The 16422-nt window shown below is 50.4% G+C and overlaps 1 protein-coding gene across 1 annotated transcript in view; it reads right to left on the bottom strand.

Moving 5' to 3' along the window:
* The window catches only part of ESRRB (estrogen related receptor beta), a 103195-nt gene extending 93163 nt beyond the window's left edge, over positions 1-10032 (bottom strand). Inside the window, exon 1 of the mRNA XM_008699400.2 lies at positions 9983-10032. Within this exon, the coding sequence (XP_008697622.2) occupies positions 9983-10032 (50 nt within the window). The remainder of the gene's footprint in view (positions 1-9982) is intronic.
* Positions 10033-16422: the final 6390 nt, after the last annotated feature.

Below are 16422 nucleotides of genomic sequence, written 5' to 3' on the forward strand. Positions count from 1 at the left end.
AATGGAAACTAAAAAGAGTATCTACAAGTCTAATTTCTGTAGTTCTTGCAAAGGCATGTAAATTTCTGGTCAATTACTTCCTAGGGAAAGGAAGGGGAGGGAAAGCAAGAAGGACTCCATTGCATTAACAAACCAGCCTCTTCATAATGCAACGCCAGTTCTGGTGCTATTTGGTTATGTGCCACTGACACAGGAAACTGGCTTAATTTCAATGAATTATCATGGGTTTGGGGTATGGGATTGTGGGAGAGAAGTGGGTGGGAAACCCATAATAGTCTTCAGCAAGCTGGCCTTACAGCTGAGAAAGATGTGCTACACCTCGGGGTAATAAGTAGCTCATTTGCTGTGAAGAAAGGCGCGCTCAAGCTACTCCGAACACTCGGTGACAATGACACGCACATTCCAAATGTTCTCTGTAAGAAAAAACACCCTTTCTCCTAATCCTTCTTAAACTCAACAAGACTGATTGGTTTTTATTATTCATGAATTAATTTTATACGCAGGGTCCAACAAGGGAATTGAAGCTATAACGTTTCTCACCGATTGAGGGGAGAAGGCAGCTCTTGACCTGAGCGGCACAGCCAGACTCTTGCTGGGATTCCTTGGGGGTAGGATGTTTTGTTTGTTGAATCAGTTAATAATCAATTAATAACCCAAAGCCCTGAGCTTTGGGTTTGTTTTGTTTTGTTTTTGGAGAAAAAAAAATTGAGTAAGAATACGAGTAAGAATATTAAAGTAAAAAAAAAAAAAATGGAGCCAGCCGTGGGACCCTAGTTTATTAGGCCCTCCCTAGTACATTAGGTTGGTGTATTAGGCTGCCTATTTCCAAGGCACACATACCAAAAAAAAAAAAAAAAAAAAAAAAAAAAAAAAAAGGAATGCGAGGGAAGGTAACAAAGGCAGCGTCTATTTCAAAAGTAAGGCACAGATGAGCAGGGTGTGCAGAGGGGCCGGTCCGGTCTGGGAGTTCAGCATGAGGAGTCACAAGAGGGGTCACTGGGATCCAGCAGGTCAGTTCCCTGGTGCCCTCCCTCTAATCTCTGCCTCCAGAGGGCAGGTTGAGGTGCCCAGGAGCAGGGAACGACAGCCTGGGAGAAGCTGAATGGCCAGGAAGGCGATCAAGGGTGACGAGGTGACTCTGCCTCTCTCCACACGGTTCTTTTCCCATTTATTTGCATGCACCAAGCCATAAACCCCCTTGTCCTCTGTGTGCCTTTGGTCTAAAACCTCTCCTGAGGTGGTTGCCAGAAGAGCCGAGGAAGGTGGGGGGACCGAGAAGCAGAGCATGGCATGCAGCTCGGAAGCTAGTGGCAGAGGGGTCAGACCTGACACACCATCCCTTACAAGCAGCATTTCTCCCTTCCCAGTTCAAAGGCAACACACCCAGCATTTCTCAGGGGGGCTGTGTGCCTAACACCGTATTCTCTTCTACCCGTCTGCTCAGATTTCAGAGACCAGGCAGTTTTAGCTCCAGAATGAATGTAGACAAGCAAACCTGAAGCCTTCGCATATTTTTGTTTGCAGCAAAACATTTATGTTCGGAGGGGGGGCAAGACACAGCCACCCTCACCCGGTTACTATGAGAAAACCGGTTATGAGAATTGCTTTGCGCTTTTGGGGAAGAAAAAGCTGCAAGCTGTTATTACCGTTGTCATAATTATTGCAACCATCGCATTATTGCTATTATTTCTGTAAAAGCGGTGTTCTTTCTGGCAAAGCTTGTTAGCTTGACTGCTTAGGTAGACAATGTCAACACACCCAAGAGACAGATGACAAAGAGTGAGGCGAAAAGGAAGGGATAAATACCGCACTCTGCATGTGTGCTGAGGGGATGTTTCACCATCAAAAGGGAATGTTTTCTGCTGATCGATTACAGAGGCAAAAACAAAAGCACACGCCAGCTCATTCACTCTGCATCACTAAGATCCCAAACTCGAGCTCCAAGCGCTAGGCAGTGAGATGAGATGAGAGATATAAAAATTGGTTTTGAATAAAGTTTAGAGCTTCCTGATATCCTCACCCATAGCTCCAGTCCCTATCGTCTTGTTCCTCGGGCAACAGACACCACTAACCCGGAATCTTCCTGTAAACAGGAGCTCTTTCACCCTTCTTGCTGTCTCCCCGAAAACATGGGAGCAGGGGACTGACAGTGGATGAAGGTACTGACGGCCGAATCAGAACAGGGTGGACAACAGGCATTCCGCTTTGGGACGTCCCCTGACTAATCACGTTCAGCACCTCAAAACGGCACGAACGTACCCACACACTCCCGTGTGCACGTACACACGTGTACACACGTTCACGCAGGTAGACAGACAGACGCACAGATCCTACACTCCCTCCAAAACACAATCACAGAGGGATAAAAAGGACAAGGGCAACCTAGAGCAAACTGTAATGAAGATAGAGGGAAAGGGTAAGTAAAGACAAAGGAAAATGTTACACTGTATACGAGAACTCTCGTCTAAAACATCAGCTTTCGCATCCTTCACCTTGCCCTACAGGGCTGCACTGTATTTGTTCTTTGCCCTTCGGAAACCAAGAACACATGAAAAGACCTGCAAAACTCAAAACCCCTTTTCCAGGTACCTTTCTAACACTACAAACCTGGTGAAAATACCCGAAACGTAAATCTAAATAAGTGTAATGGAATGTTAAAAATTAATAAGACAACAAAAAATAATTTATGAATTCAAGGTAATTCAAGCAATTAAAAAAAAAAAAGAGCCAAGTTAAAATAACACTTAGTGTAGAAAAGCTTCACTCTAATTGGGTACTTCACATCCGTGCAATTTTAAGTGCAGAGGGTTTCAGTCAACACCGACAGCCAGGCGTGCGGCCGACTGCTGCCGTCATGGGCACGAGAGGACGCGGATATAGTTTTAAATGAAAATTGATCACATTTGAAACCAGAAGATAAAAACAAAACCTTGTCGGAGTTTGTTTAACTGCCCTTTGACCTCTGGATGAAATAACATTGAAAATAAAATAACATTATCCAGAAAACCATTCCCAGAAAAGGCTCAATCCCAGGGACGCTGAATGACAGTATTGAATAGAATATTTTTAAGTCCTAAGTAACAGAAGAGAGAGATTTGGGGGACAGGGGAAGGAACTTCTGTGGGACTAAAATGTGTATCGTCCAAAAGCAGAGCAAAATGAGGATACAAAAGATTATGGCTCTAACCCCCCAGGAAAACTTTTGCTTGGTGGTTTATTTTAACTCAAGTGCATATAACTCTGAATTTAAGACATTTAGCCAATAGATTTTTTTTTCACCTTGTCCAATTCCATACTGAAAGTCCCCCGGACAGATTAACGGGTAGGATTTTCCTTGATTTAGGAAAACGTTTGACTAAACTGTCCATGGCTAAATGCAGGAAGAGAAGTTGGGAACCTGAATACAGCGGCCCAAATGCTCCTTTGAGTGTGGCCCTCCGTTATTGCCGAGAAGGACAGCACTGCCCTTTCACCCTCTCCGGAGTCTGCCCACCTCACCCGGGGCCAGAAAACTGAAGAGAGGCTCTGAAGAAAGAGTGAACTCCTCCAGCTACAGGGAGAGCCAGCCCTTGGGTCCTATGGCGTTCCCTTTCGCTCCATGGAAAAACCCCAAGGCTTGGCAGCCCCCACTGGAATGTGGCCACAGCCTGACCTCAGCCCAGGCAGGGGTACGGCAGGCAGCAGGGGCTGTGTTGCACCGGCAGAGCCCCTTGCCCCCTGCGACTCCCATCTTCAAGGGGAATTCCACCCCAACACACTCTCCCACAGGTGCACACAGTGGGAGCTCTTCTAGGAACAGACGTAGCCTTTGATATTTGGGGGTTCAGAGCTATCTTCTACAGGTGGGGCATTAACAGCAACAGGAAAAAGCCTGAGACTCCCGTAAACCATTGCTTATAAATAAAGGTGGTGTTAAGATCCTTTCTATTCGAATCCTAAGCAGTACAGAATGGCGCTCTAGACCGGCAGGTGCCAAAAAAAAAAAAAAAAAAAAAAAGACCATGTGGTTCCGTGTTTCCTTCCTTGTCTGGTTTTCCGAGGTCTCTTGTCAGATAGTTGGTTGGGGGTCTCTGGGCCAAACTGAAACCCATGCCCTCCCCTGTGGCCTGCCCCCCTGCATGTCCTGAGTGGGCCCGGCCGTGGCTGCCCAGTCCTGTGGAATACCCGGCAGACAGGGAGAGCCAGCAGGCATTCACCTCCCCGCTGCCCACGGAGCTCCAAGAGCGCTCACTGAGAGTTATGATGTGTCCCCTCTGGAGCCCAGCTTTCTCCCACAAGGCCCCCAGAGCCACCAACCAGCATGGCCCCAAAGTCTTCTGAGCACATCCTTCTAGCATGGCCAGGAAAGTGAGGGAGAGAATGTTCCAGAGCAGCCTGCCACACAGGGTCATGCTTGTCTACAAGAGGCAAGGATCACTTGCCCAGTGGCCTGGGGAGGACATAACCCCCCAAATACGGACCTCTCCCAGTCACTGCCCTGAAATCCCCTCTGAGGAAGGGATCCAGCTCTGCCACCAGTTACCCAAGATGCTCTGCCATTATCAGTCAAAAGGTCAGCGGCCTCACCAGAAGCAGGGGACAGGCTGGCCGGGTAAGGGTTAATCTGCCTGGCTAGTCATCACAGGGGTCACCGTGATGTGCAGAGAAGTTGAGCTTCCCAGGCCCCCAGAGCTGGTCTGCTAATTACATTTGCAATTATAAACACCACAGCCTCCCTGCGCAGGGACCAGGCCACACCAACCGTGGGGCCACCAGGATGTAATCCTCCCCCAGGCCACCCCAGCCCCGCCAGGGGACACCAGGATCAGCAGAAGCCTATGGGCCCTTCCTCTGAGGAATGGCCATGAATATGACAGCTCCCTGGAGGTATGAGGCGGCCACAGGGACCGGGAAAGAGGCTCAGCACGGTTGAGGCCCAGTCAGGGGTCACCAGCACTTGCGGTGCTAAAAAGACCTTTGATTATCCCTAGAAATCAGCAAATGGCCTCAAGGGCAAACAGGCGGGCTGTACGCTCAGATTTGTCTGGTCCCAGCCCATCCCCAAGTCGCACCCCTGAGGGCTTCCTGGCACGGTGTGTTGACTCTCCACTCGGTGCCCCCTCGTGGGCCCACACACCCTCTAGGAATGACAGTGGCTGTGGAGGACATCAGAGCTTGAGCACTCAAGTCATGCGGGGGTCTCCCACAGGAACATCAGGTCAAGAGCCACCAGACCCCCAGACAATCTCCCAGAGGAGCTGTGAGTGGTTGTGACAGTTTCTGTGCCGACCCCCCTCCACCCCCCGCTCAAGCTGGAAGAGCACTCGGAGGGTCTCACTTGGGGAGGGACGGACAGAGACCGACGATGGTGGCCGGCCAGTGTGGGAAGGCATCAGCGTCGGGAGTTCAGGGTTGAACATCATTTTGAAGGAGTAGATTATGGTCTAAATCATGCTATTCCTTCCCCTTAAATTCAAACCACAAATAATTTCAGTCATGTTGAGGAAGCCACTTCAGGCATCTGGGCAGACAAGTTCTAGAGAAGGGCACTGCAGGACTGCGTCAAAGGCGTCCTGTGTCTTGCGTAACTGCTTGACTGTCTTCTGAATTCTCTCCTGAGTTGGCTGGTTCACACAGCTAACTCCGCGGCCCACCCCAACACACACACGTTCTGTCTCTCCCTCACACACCCCCTTCCTCTGGCCTGCTAGACTCCCGCAGATCTCCCCAGGACCAAGCACTCCAAAGAAACAAGGCATTTTGCTGAGGACCAAAGAAGGAGACAAACTTTTTCCGTGAGTTTAGATTACCTTTAAAAGAACATTTGGCCGAATGTCCAGTTATCAGGAACACAAATGAAACATGTTGGACAAAATTACAAGGGCCCCTGAGGGAGAGCCGGAGGCACCCTGAGAGGCAGGGTTGGGCCAAGAAATCTCTATCACAGCCACCCCCCTGGCAGCACTTTCCCCAAAAGTCCCCTCTGTCCCTCCTCTTTCAGACTAAATGAAATATTTGATTACTCCAAAACAATAGAATGAAAAGGTTCCTGTTTGGTGGGCCAGGTTGTTTATATATATATACACACATATATACACACACACACACACATACATATACACACACATATATACACACACACATACACACACATACACACACATACACACACATACACACACATATATACACACACACCTATATACACACACACATACACACATATACACACACACATATATACACACACACATATATACACACACATACACACACATACACACACACATATATACACACATACACACACATACACACACACATATATACACACACATACACACATATATACACACACATATACACACATATACACACACATATACACACATATATACACACACACATATATATACACACACACATATATACATACACACACATATATATGTATATATTCTTTTAAGAAACATTTTTCATAGTTTCTAATTATTGGTAAAATAGAGGATTGTCTCTAAAATGGAGTTGGGGAAATAATAAGCTCCAAGAGGAAATTTCCAGTTGATGTCAGGATCTCACTGAGCTGGAAAGGGCTTTGCCTGGGACTGGAGCCCTCCACACTGACCTGTTTCCTCCTAGCTCATTGCCTTGGGGCTCTGAACAAGTCCAGCCTCCCGTCACCGCATCCTCTTCCACAGCAGCCCGCACCTCCAGAAGGGTGGCAGGCACATAAAGGTTTATTTCCTAGAGCCCCTCCCTTGGAAAACCAAGACTAATGTCCTCATTCTGATTTATTTTTAAATGTACCATTAAAAATTAATTTCCCCTTTGTTTTTCTCTGGGTCACTGATTCTGAATTACCATGTGGCATTTCTTCCTACGTGTGAACCCACATATTTTAGCTTCAGGACAGTTTGTTCTTTGTTTCTTTAACAACAGCAAAGTGGTCATCAGACGGTAGGTGAGGCAGCCCCCCCTCCCCGCTCCCTTGCTTGAGGGTCGCCAGCCAGTCGGGTCAGGGACACATTTGTACACAGGCACGTGCAAGCCAGCACACTCACTTCTACCCTGGCTGATTATATATGTACATAAAATATTGATTAGAAATGGTAATGGAGTCACCTACAGGACTGGCTACAGGAAAATGAAAATGAAGGAGAGAAAGGTATGAAGGTACGATGTATCCGTGTCAGTGTATGTACGTGCGCGCGTGCGTGTGTGTTAATTTCTCACCTGGGAAAGTGAGAATAACCTAAAGCTTTAAAAAATGCTCTCTGTATGTTAGCAAGTGAGAGGAGGGCTGGAGAGTTCTTTCTGGCTGGACTATGGTCCCTGTGCCCTTGGGTTTTCTCAAGTCCCGGAATGTCGACTAAGCCACATGGGTGGAAACTGTGTGTACAGAGCACACAAACCCACTCACACATATGTTCCCCGAGAAACATCAGCACCATGGGTAATAGATAGATTCATCCTACTGTCCTTCCAACAAACCAAAGAATGCAGCCCCCCCACCCCCCTTTTGTTACTTTGCTACCAATAGCTCTAAAGCTACTTGTCAGGAAGCCTTGGGGGGTGAGGTCAGAAAGATGCCTCCCCCACACTCCAGCCTCTGACCTCCGAAATTGGGCCCCTGCACCACAGCAGATGCAAACCCCCGCCGCCCCTTGGAAATTCTGTGCCCCTGCAGCACAGAAGATGCAAACCCTCCGGCAGAGGCGCAGGTCTCTACATGGGACCAGCTCCCCCAATGCTAGGGGCTGCCGCCCGCCCAGCAGGTCCTGCCTGCGCTTTGAGAAATGGTATCTCACAGGGATGCTTAGTTCCTCAGTAGAGTTGGCGGGTATATTTCTGGCTTTTCCTGTGCCCCGTGGAGAAGTGAATTCTTTGCAAAGAAATCAGGGAGGCTAGAGAATCCAAACCACTGTCAGGCTTACTTCATAAATGATTTCCGCTTCAGACCCTTCCCAGACACCCAGGAGCTCTACTCTCTCAGTCCCCTTTCCACTGCTTCCCTGACATTCCCTCTTTGCCCATATTTCTCCCCAAACTCAAGTCAGGGTGGCCGTCACCTCGATGGATTACCCAGCTGCTAAATCCTCCATCTCTCCTTGCTTTTCTGGTCAACATCATGAACGGATGTACTTCCCCCATACGAATTTTCATATTTATTGGCTGTGACTTGAGCCAGCGACAAATACATAGATATTTCGAGCTTAGCCAAAGAAGTCACCTCTGAAGAGAGGGAACCTAAATAATTTAAATATCCAATATTTGTCGTACTTGGTAATTTTATGTGAGGAAATGTCCCACAAGCACCAAACATTGTTCGTTGCCCCACCCACCCGGAGGCTTCTTTGGCGGCTCTCACTTAGGCTTTGGGAGAGAGCCTGGTAGGAACTACCCCATCCCCACCCCCACCAGCCACACAAGCTAGGATCCTGTAACCTTTAAAGAGAACGAAAAGACACTTTCCAGGCTGATGGCCATCTGAATCCATTATAATTAAAGCCTCCCCTTATCGCCCATCCCAACTCATCTCCTTCTTCCGACACTCTGGCGGCACCTAAAGGACCCTCTGCCCCGGGAAATCCTAAAACCAAAACCTAAAAAGGTCCGTGTGGAGACTGGGACAGTCTGGTCATCGACAGGAGACGCTGCTGTGAAGTTGCCTCCTGTCTCCCGCGTGGTCCACCGGGGTGGAGGCAGTCTGGGCAGCGAGGAGGGGTTTAAGCACACTTCCTGGAACCCCACAGTATCCAGAGTATTTATTTCAGGGATGTCGTGGATCCTTGGGGGTGGGGTACAAAAATGAAAGGATGGTGGAGCCAGCGCTGACTTTGGTATTTTAGTTTGCTTCAGAAAAAAATAAAATAAAAAGAAGAAGAGCACGAAGTTAAGCAGGTCCGCGAGAACCTAGAGTTTCCATTTTATTATTCTTTTAAGCCTTCCAAGGGACCGACCTGGGCGCACCCGCACGCAGACGCCGGGACACCAGCCCCGAGCGCGGCGGGACGCGGAGCAGGTGGGGCAACGGGCGCGGAGGGCCCTTGGAGGGAAACCGCGGGTGGCCAGAGCAGGACCCCGGAGAACCCGGAGCTGGACAGGCCGTTCGAGGGATCGGTTCTCCACTTTCCCACTCTGCGCGCCGGGCGCGCCGCCCAAACCCGGGGCCCGCGGTGCCTGGGAGTAGGGTCCCGCAGCCCCCGCCGCCGCCCACGCCGCTCGGACAACCCCAGGTTCCTGAGAGGCGAGCGCGAAGGTGCCCCGGGGCACGGAAATCACGCCCGTCAGTTCCGCCGCACGCAGCCTCCCCCAAAGCCGCGAAACAACTTTGCCTCTGCCGCAGCACCGGACCGGCTGTCCCCGCCCCTAGCGGGATGCGGGCTCCCCTCGCAGGGCGTGCGGAGCGCACTGCGCCCCGGTCCGCGCCGCCCGCGCAGCTGGGGCGCCCCGGGTCCACCGCGCCGCGTGCGCGCCCTCGGGGCGCCCCACCGGAACCGCGGGGCGAGGCAGCGCTGGCCGCCTGCAGTTTCCGAACCCGCGCGGCACGTTCGATTTCGCCCCCTTGCCGGGATCATTTTTGGTCCCCAGTATGGAAATATTAAAGTCAAAGGGCCCACGGGGGGGCTTTCTCGGACGGGACAGGACATCCTTGCGACATTCCCGCACCTGTTCTGGGCTAGCTCCTCCCTATTCCACAGAAACTCAAATATTTTCTCGCCGCGGGGAAGATCAGAAAGAAAAGGTGAACGAGAAGACGCTGCTCTTACCTAAAAGTGAGGGTTTGTAAAAGGGGGTGCGGGAAAAGTTAGAGGAGGGTTTACACCCCCCCAGAAGGAAACCCAGGAAGTGTGCTGCTTTCCCCCTCCGACTTCCCCCAAGCGCCCCCGGGGTTCCTGCCGCTTCAAAAATGCCTCAAAGGAGAACTGCGACACCCAGGACAGAAACAGCGGGACAGGTAGAAGGGCAGACAGACCGACCGACCGAGAAAGAGAGCACCTACTGGTTGTGGTAGCCGAGGGGGTCCGGGATGCAGAGTTCGGACACGTCCATCAGTCCCGTTTTAGCATTCCCAGTTGGTAGAGAAAGGCGGCGGGGAAATCACGCGGAAGAGCGAGTGAAGGGCACAGGCGAGGTGCGAGTCCGGGCAGGGGCACAGTGAGCGGGAGAAGGCAGAGTGGGAGGAAGCGGCGCGGCGGGGCGAGAGGGAGGCAGAGAGCCGTGCGCGCACAGCCCAGCGCTCCCACTCATGCACACACTCCAGCGGGCAGAGGGGATGGGAAGCCGTGGAGGAGGCTCGGGCACCAGAGACTTGGAGCCCACTAACCCTACTGTAGCTTTAAGGCTGGGAGACTGATGTATGGTTTGGCTCCTATTGGCTATCTCTCAGGGGCTGGACTTAAAGTGACAGAATCGAGCTGGGGTGGGGGGAGGGGGGTGAGCCTGAGAGACTTCAATGCAATCAGACGCTCAGGCGAGGTCCCCACCTCCTGAGGAGTAAGAGGACCTAGCTGTAGAGCCGCAAGGCCTGTCCTCTCACCATTAAAGAAAAAAAATTGTCCCACCGGCTAGTGGGACTGGGGGGTTGACAGATGTGCTGTTTACGTACCCCCCCACACACAGCCGCATCCTGTCCTTTGACTGGCAGGCCCAGCAAACTCACCTCTCTCTCAGCCTTTTAGAATGGGTCTGTTTTACAAATTGAAATGAGTCACGTGGCTCCACTCTCTCACCCAGTGGAGGCCAGGGCCTTAGAAATTCACAGCCTCAAGCCCTGTGTTGGGGGCACAGAAGTGCAGAGGGTCAGGTGGGCAGGTGAGGCACAGCCGGAGAGAGCAGGAGACAAGCCGATTCCCTTCCCAGCTCAGCACCTGGGCCAGCTGGTTCCGAACAGCTCAAACGGCTAGATGCGGGGTATGCATCTATAAAACGCTCTCTGGTCGTATGAAATGATGCTCTTCATTGGCAATGCTCAGAAATGTACCGAGGACACAGACAAGAGCAAATAAATCCCTGTCTGCTTAGGAAAATACAACTGTGGTTAAAACCACCAACTTCGAGGCCGGCAAGCAGACTCTTCAGCATACACACCTGAATCCCCAGCTACGAACACACCTGCGTCCCTGCCTGCTGCTCCCTCCAGGAACCGGAATATTATGGGCTGCCACTGTACCAAAACAAGCTATAAGTTATGCCCCAATCCTTCTTCTGGGGCTTTTCATCTTTTGAGATGTGCCAGCCACAGGGATAATAATTTGATGGTTCAAATGAGTGTGGGGAGGGGACAGGTATAGAATTATTTAAAACGGGGGGGGGGGGAAGCCCTCAGGAGAGACCACCACCTTATTCTCTTACTGTCTACAGAAGACAATGAGCAGTAGGGGGGAAGACATAATTTTATCATCAAAATAAGGTCTAAACGGAGTGTAACTGCAGGCAGTATTCAAGCACTTCAGGAATAAAAGCAGGGAGGTTGGTGAGAAACCCCAGGAGGGGCTGGGGAGCGGGCAGCAGGACCACAGATGATCCTTGACTTGGATAAATGTAAGCGCGTGCAGGCTGGGAAATAGAGCTGAGATTTTTCATATGTGCTGAAGTGGGGGAACGCATGGGATTCTCCGGGCTCGGGGCTCAGGCAGGCATCTCACAGAGAGATGGATGAAGATGTCTGCTCTGTCAGCAGAACCCCCAGCAGCCCCGGATTTTTTTTTTTTTTTAATCACATAGGTACTTGGTTGTATAAGAGGCGGAAGCAGGGTGTGGAGACCCTTTCCTTAACCATGGCCTCTATACCACCACCACCCCCTGCCAAGACCTCAGTGACTGGTTTCTCTGTATCCTGTCTGGGCCCCCTGAGATCCCTTCTCCAAGCGCCCAGCAGCCCCGGGAGCGCTTTAGAAAGTGCACCCTTGTCCCAATTGGGAAAGAGGTCCCCAAGGAAGGCCTCACAGGAGAGGCTCTGGTGTGTCCCTCTGCACCCCTCCTCAGCCCTCAGCCCATGCCATACTGCCCTCAGTCTTTGTACCTGCTACCTAAAACGCCCCGCCTTCTGGACGGCACCAGAACCTTCTGCTAGTCAGGTTGCAATTACGTATGTATTGGTACGAGTAATACCCATCCCCCACTAGCTTATAAGCCCTATGAGGGTAGGGACCTTGACCGTCTCCCGGAGTTTCCCCAGTGCTCAATGGTGCCCGGTACAGGGCAGTTGCTTGATAAATATTTTGTTGAATGAATAGAAGCGTGGCCATTTGGGGTGGGGTGGTAGGGCCTGCTGCGGGACAGGCTGGCTGCCCCAGAAGGGGGTAGGTGGCATGGGGTCAGTGGCTCCTTGCTCTGGTGGGTGCACCATTTTTAACTGGAGACGGAGCACACTTGATAGAACATGAAAAGAAAGACAACTTCACAGCCCCTGGGGCAGTGGATTCAAAGCCACTGGGGGCAAATGAGGGAAAATCAGAGGTTTTGTTGGTGAAAAAGCTAGGCTGCAGCTCACACACACTCACTGCATCCGAGGCAGGAGGGGGAAGGTAACTGAGGGGCTGTCTCTGGGGACTAGCTGATTGCCCTCCAGGGAGGGAATGAGATCCTTGAGACCTGCCTGCCTGTCCTCAGAGGGACTTGTCCAGCCTCTCCTCACATACAGCCCTTGGTGCGGAGTGCTTTCTCTTTCCCTCCCTAGCAAGAGAGCGTGTAGACCCTGCCGCAGGGGAGAAGGGGGGCAGCCAACAAGTGGACCCCGGTGACCTGATCCAGCCTGGAGGGGTCAGCTTTTCCTCTGGTTCTCCAGGCAAACTCTGGGGAGGGGGGGTCCCCACACTGTTCATGAGACCAGTCTTGCTCCACTCTGTCCTCATCCAGCTCAGAGGTTGGGGTTCCTTCCCAAAGCCAGGGGCAGGTCCCATGCCTCTAGCTTGAGAGATAGCATTGCCATCTGGAGTGCAGAAGGCTCCAGGATCTGCTCCTGACATCTCCGCGTGACCTTACTAAGGTCTCTCTTCTCCAGAACACAAAGATTGGGTGGGAGGGGATTGGGGGGAGGGTGGAAGTAGAATGAGTGGGCGGGCTCTTCGGTTCCTTCAACCCTGCCAGTTACTTCATACTTGCACGGCTCACCGAGAACAGGTGCTATTCGTAATCCCCCCCCTACCCAGCCCCACGCTCTATGCCACCCACCCCATGTGTCCCAATACTGGTAGACCCACATGGGCACGTCAGCCAAAGGGGACTGGGACAGTCATTGTGGATGGTGTAAGGGGACAGCAGCTCACTTTGTTCTATTACAAACTCCTTTAAATGGACAGTTATTACATTTACAAAACCTTACAGCTGGGAGGGGCTTGAAGAATCATTTAGAACCATCATTGGACTTTACAGATAAGGAAACTTATAAATTTCCCTGTATGGAGAAGTGACCTACACAAGGTCACATGGTGAAAAATTGGCAAAGCATGCCATCTTTGGTGCCTGGATTTCTACTTACTCAACTCCTAAACCTTTGTACAATTGTCTTTTCACTTTCCCTCCCTATTCTTCCCTCAAGTTCAAGCTCTTTGCTAAGGAATATGAAGCCGAACCAGAACAGTGCCATTGACAACACCCTCCACACACACTTCCACCTGGTGGGGACCAGGCTGCTGTGTCCACACCCTTCCCCACATGGTTTCCTGGGAGAAAAAGGAAGCGCTGATTGGTGGACACCAATTTCCTCTCCTGCTGTCCTGCCATGAGAAATGCTCCAGCTGGCAGATAAGGAGGAAAACATACCCAGACACAGCCTGGCCCACTCTGTTCCTCAAACCTGTGTTTCCCCAGCTACAAAATCTACCAGGTGTGGCTTGGATAGCTGAACATGGATCCACACGGACCACCCATTCTTTCCCATCCCAGTCTGGCTAAGGCCTTAAAATGGGCTGTCCCAGTGCCTGCACCTGGACCTCAAGGGCCACCGAAGTGGCCTTGCCGTGATATCTGCAGCTGACCCCCACAGAGCACCCCTTGCCACAGGCCTGGTGACACTCTTCACCTTTAGCAGAACCTAGGCTTGGTGTGGACCTTCCCTCTGATGTGGCAGCCTCCCCTGACACTAGTCATTTCTACACGCACAAGGCAGCAGCAAGCAGTGTCTCTCGGATTCTTGAATCGCCTCCCTGTGCTGTGCTGCTCTGGGACCACAACAAGAGAAGGCTTTTCCCATCTTTTAGGCAAGGTCACCTAGCAGGAGCTGGTGAGCTCAGCATGGGCCCCCGGGGCAGCAGAGGACCTGATGGCTTCATCACTAAAGGATAAGAACCAACAAGAATTTTTGGGGAGTCGGCCACACACTCCCCAAGTGCGGTGAACATGGGACATTGATTGTTGGGTGACACTGCCCCTGTCCCTCACCCTCGTGTTCCCTGAACCCACGTTTCCAGGCAAGGTGCTGCCTTGGGAAACACACAAGTACGTAGCCACTTCTTACCACCGGCCCGGGAAGGAGAACGTGTCTCCGTGGAACTGTCTGAGTCACAATCCAAGCTTGATTCCGATCCACCCCAGAGTAAGGGCTGGGGGAGGCCAGTCCAGGAAGTGCATCCATTGACCGTCCACGGTGACTCAGGTGGGTCTGGCCTAGACAGTGAGCCTAACCTGTGAGCCTCTGGGGACAGTACTAGTCAGCCCAGGGCTCCATGGACTCCTGGCCAGGGAAAATGCCCCCAGCCACACACCTCTTTGGGCCCCCTCTCTTCTCACATGCTTGAATTTGGGGTATGGGGTTATATTCCGGAGTGGTGGTCAGCAGACTGTCAGCCCATTGGCTGGCACATGTCCCAAGGATCATAATTAACTGATAACGTTAATACAATGTGAGTTTGTGCTCCCATAATAGTCTCCTGCTGACAGATAAATGCTGCGGAAACATGATGGCTTTTCCTGAAGCTGTAATGGCCCATTATTGGGGCAAGAAGGCTCGTGTACATCTGCCTCCATGACACCAAAGATGAAGTATGAAGAGGTGTCTTGAGCGAGGAAATGCTTGGGTTTCCTCCCACCACCACCATCCATTTCATGACCAGAAATCCCTACTGGGGGTCTGGGAATAGCTTCCAGATATTTTGAAGCTCCTGTATTCATTTTTTCCCCCCTGAGCCTCAAGATCCCATTGTCACTAACACAGCTGAATAGTATATTAAAGTTCTCTGTCTACCAGAAAGATTCCTTCTTCCTGCAGGTCCCATGCAAGATGGCGACTGAGTGAACAGGCAAGGTGGGGAGATGAGAAAGGTGAGATAGGTCTCTCCAAAGAAACAAAGATCTTTTTCCCTCCTGATCGGCAGGGGAATAGGAACACATGAGGAATGTAAAACTTTGTCCCCTGCCAAATTTCTGGGGGGAAAAAAGGAGGAGGAGGAGGAGGAGGAGGGGTGGGGGGCAGAATACGTCTTGATAGTACCTGGGACTTAAGAGGCATTGAATAACTAACTATTGATTGAATGAATGATCTAATTAAATATTTTCCATTACAGCACATGTGGGGTTTTTTTCTTATAACAAAGAACTTTGACCTTATTTTCGTCTGTGTCATATATTAATTTATCAACCAATTTCAAGTGACTTTTGCATCAGTGTAAGTATAACCAAGAGAGTTGGTTTTGAATAGTGAGACACACAGTTTGTTTCTAGGGTCTCATCATCGGGAAAAGGACACCTTCTGTGGTTGTTGGTAGTTTTAACTGTAAAAACCTCTCATGGTCAACACGGGCCACAGAAAGAATGAACAGTTTGCAACGCATAAATTATGCTTCCATGTACATTTCTATTCTCAAAAATAATTATCTTAGAGAAATCATAAAATACATGAAACTTTTGGAAAATTAATTCTAAAGTACCACACACATGTCAAGGGGTATTATTAAGTGGGAACAAAGAAACATGTTGGCTAAGCTTGTCACCCCAGCATTAATGACACCAAATTCGAAACTGGGAACATTCAAATGTGTTTTCATTTTCTAATGGCTCAATTAAGGTGCAGCTTCTGATTTCATTATTTTTTCAGAATAAAATGCATTTTATTTTGCTCTAATAAAATGCTCTATGGAGAGGGGGAAAAACAGCAAATGCTTTTAGGTTTGAGAAAAAAATCAAATGTACATGGTTTATAAACTGTGAAGTGCTCTCCCTATATAAAACATGATTGAGATGATAGCTTTTACCTGTGTTCTTATATGAGCAAAGTGCTGCCCGACCACTACCCTCACAAATGTATATTGTAATGAAACCAGTCCCCATTGGTGAACTCCCCACAGCTCTGAACGGCGTAATTACGAACGGGTCAGTGCCAATTCCAGATGAAGGCTCGAGCTTCATTGCAGAACCATCTCTGACATCTTTATTCTTCATCAACAGTTGGGAATGCGAAGCTTCAGTAGAATCCCTGACTAGGAGGGTTTGCTTCCCCAAGAA

The sequence above is a fragment of the Ursus maritimus genome, unplaced genomic scaffold, assembly GCF_017311325.1.
Source record: "Ursus maritimus isolate PB19 unplaced genomic scaffold, ASM1731132v1 scaffold_25, whole genome shotgun sequence".
In the NCBI taxonomy this organism is placed as follows: domain Eukaryota; kingdom Metazoa; phylum Chordata; class Mammalia; order Carnivora; family Ursidae; genus Ursus; species Ursus maritimus.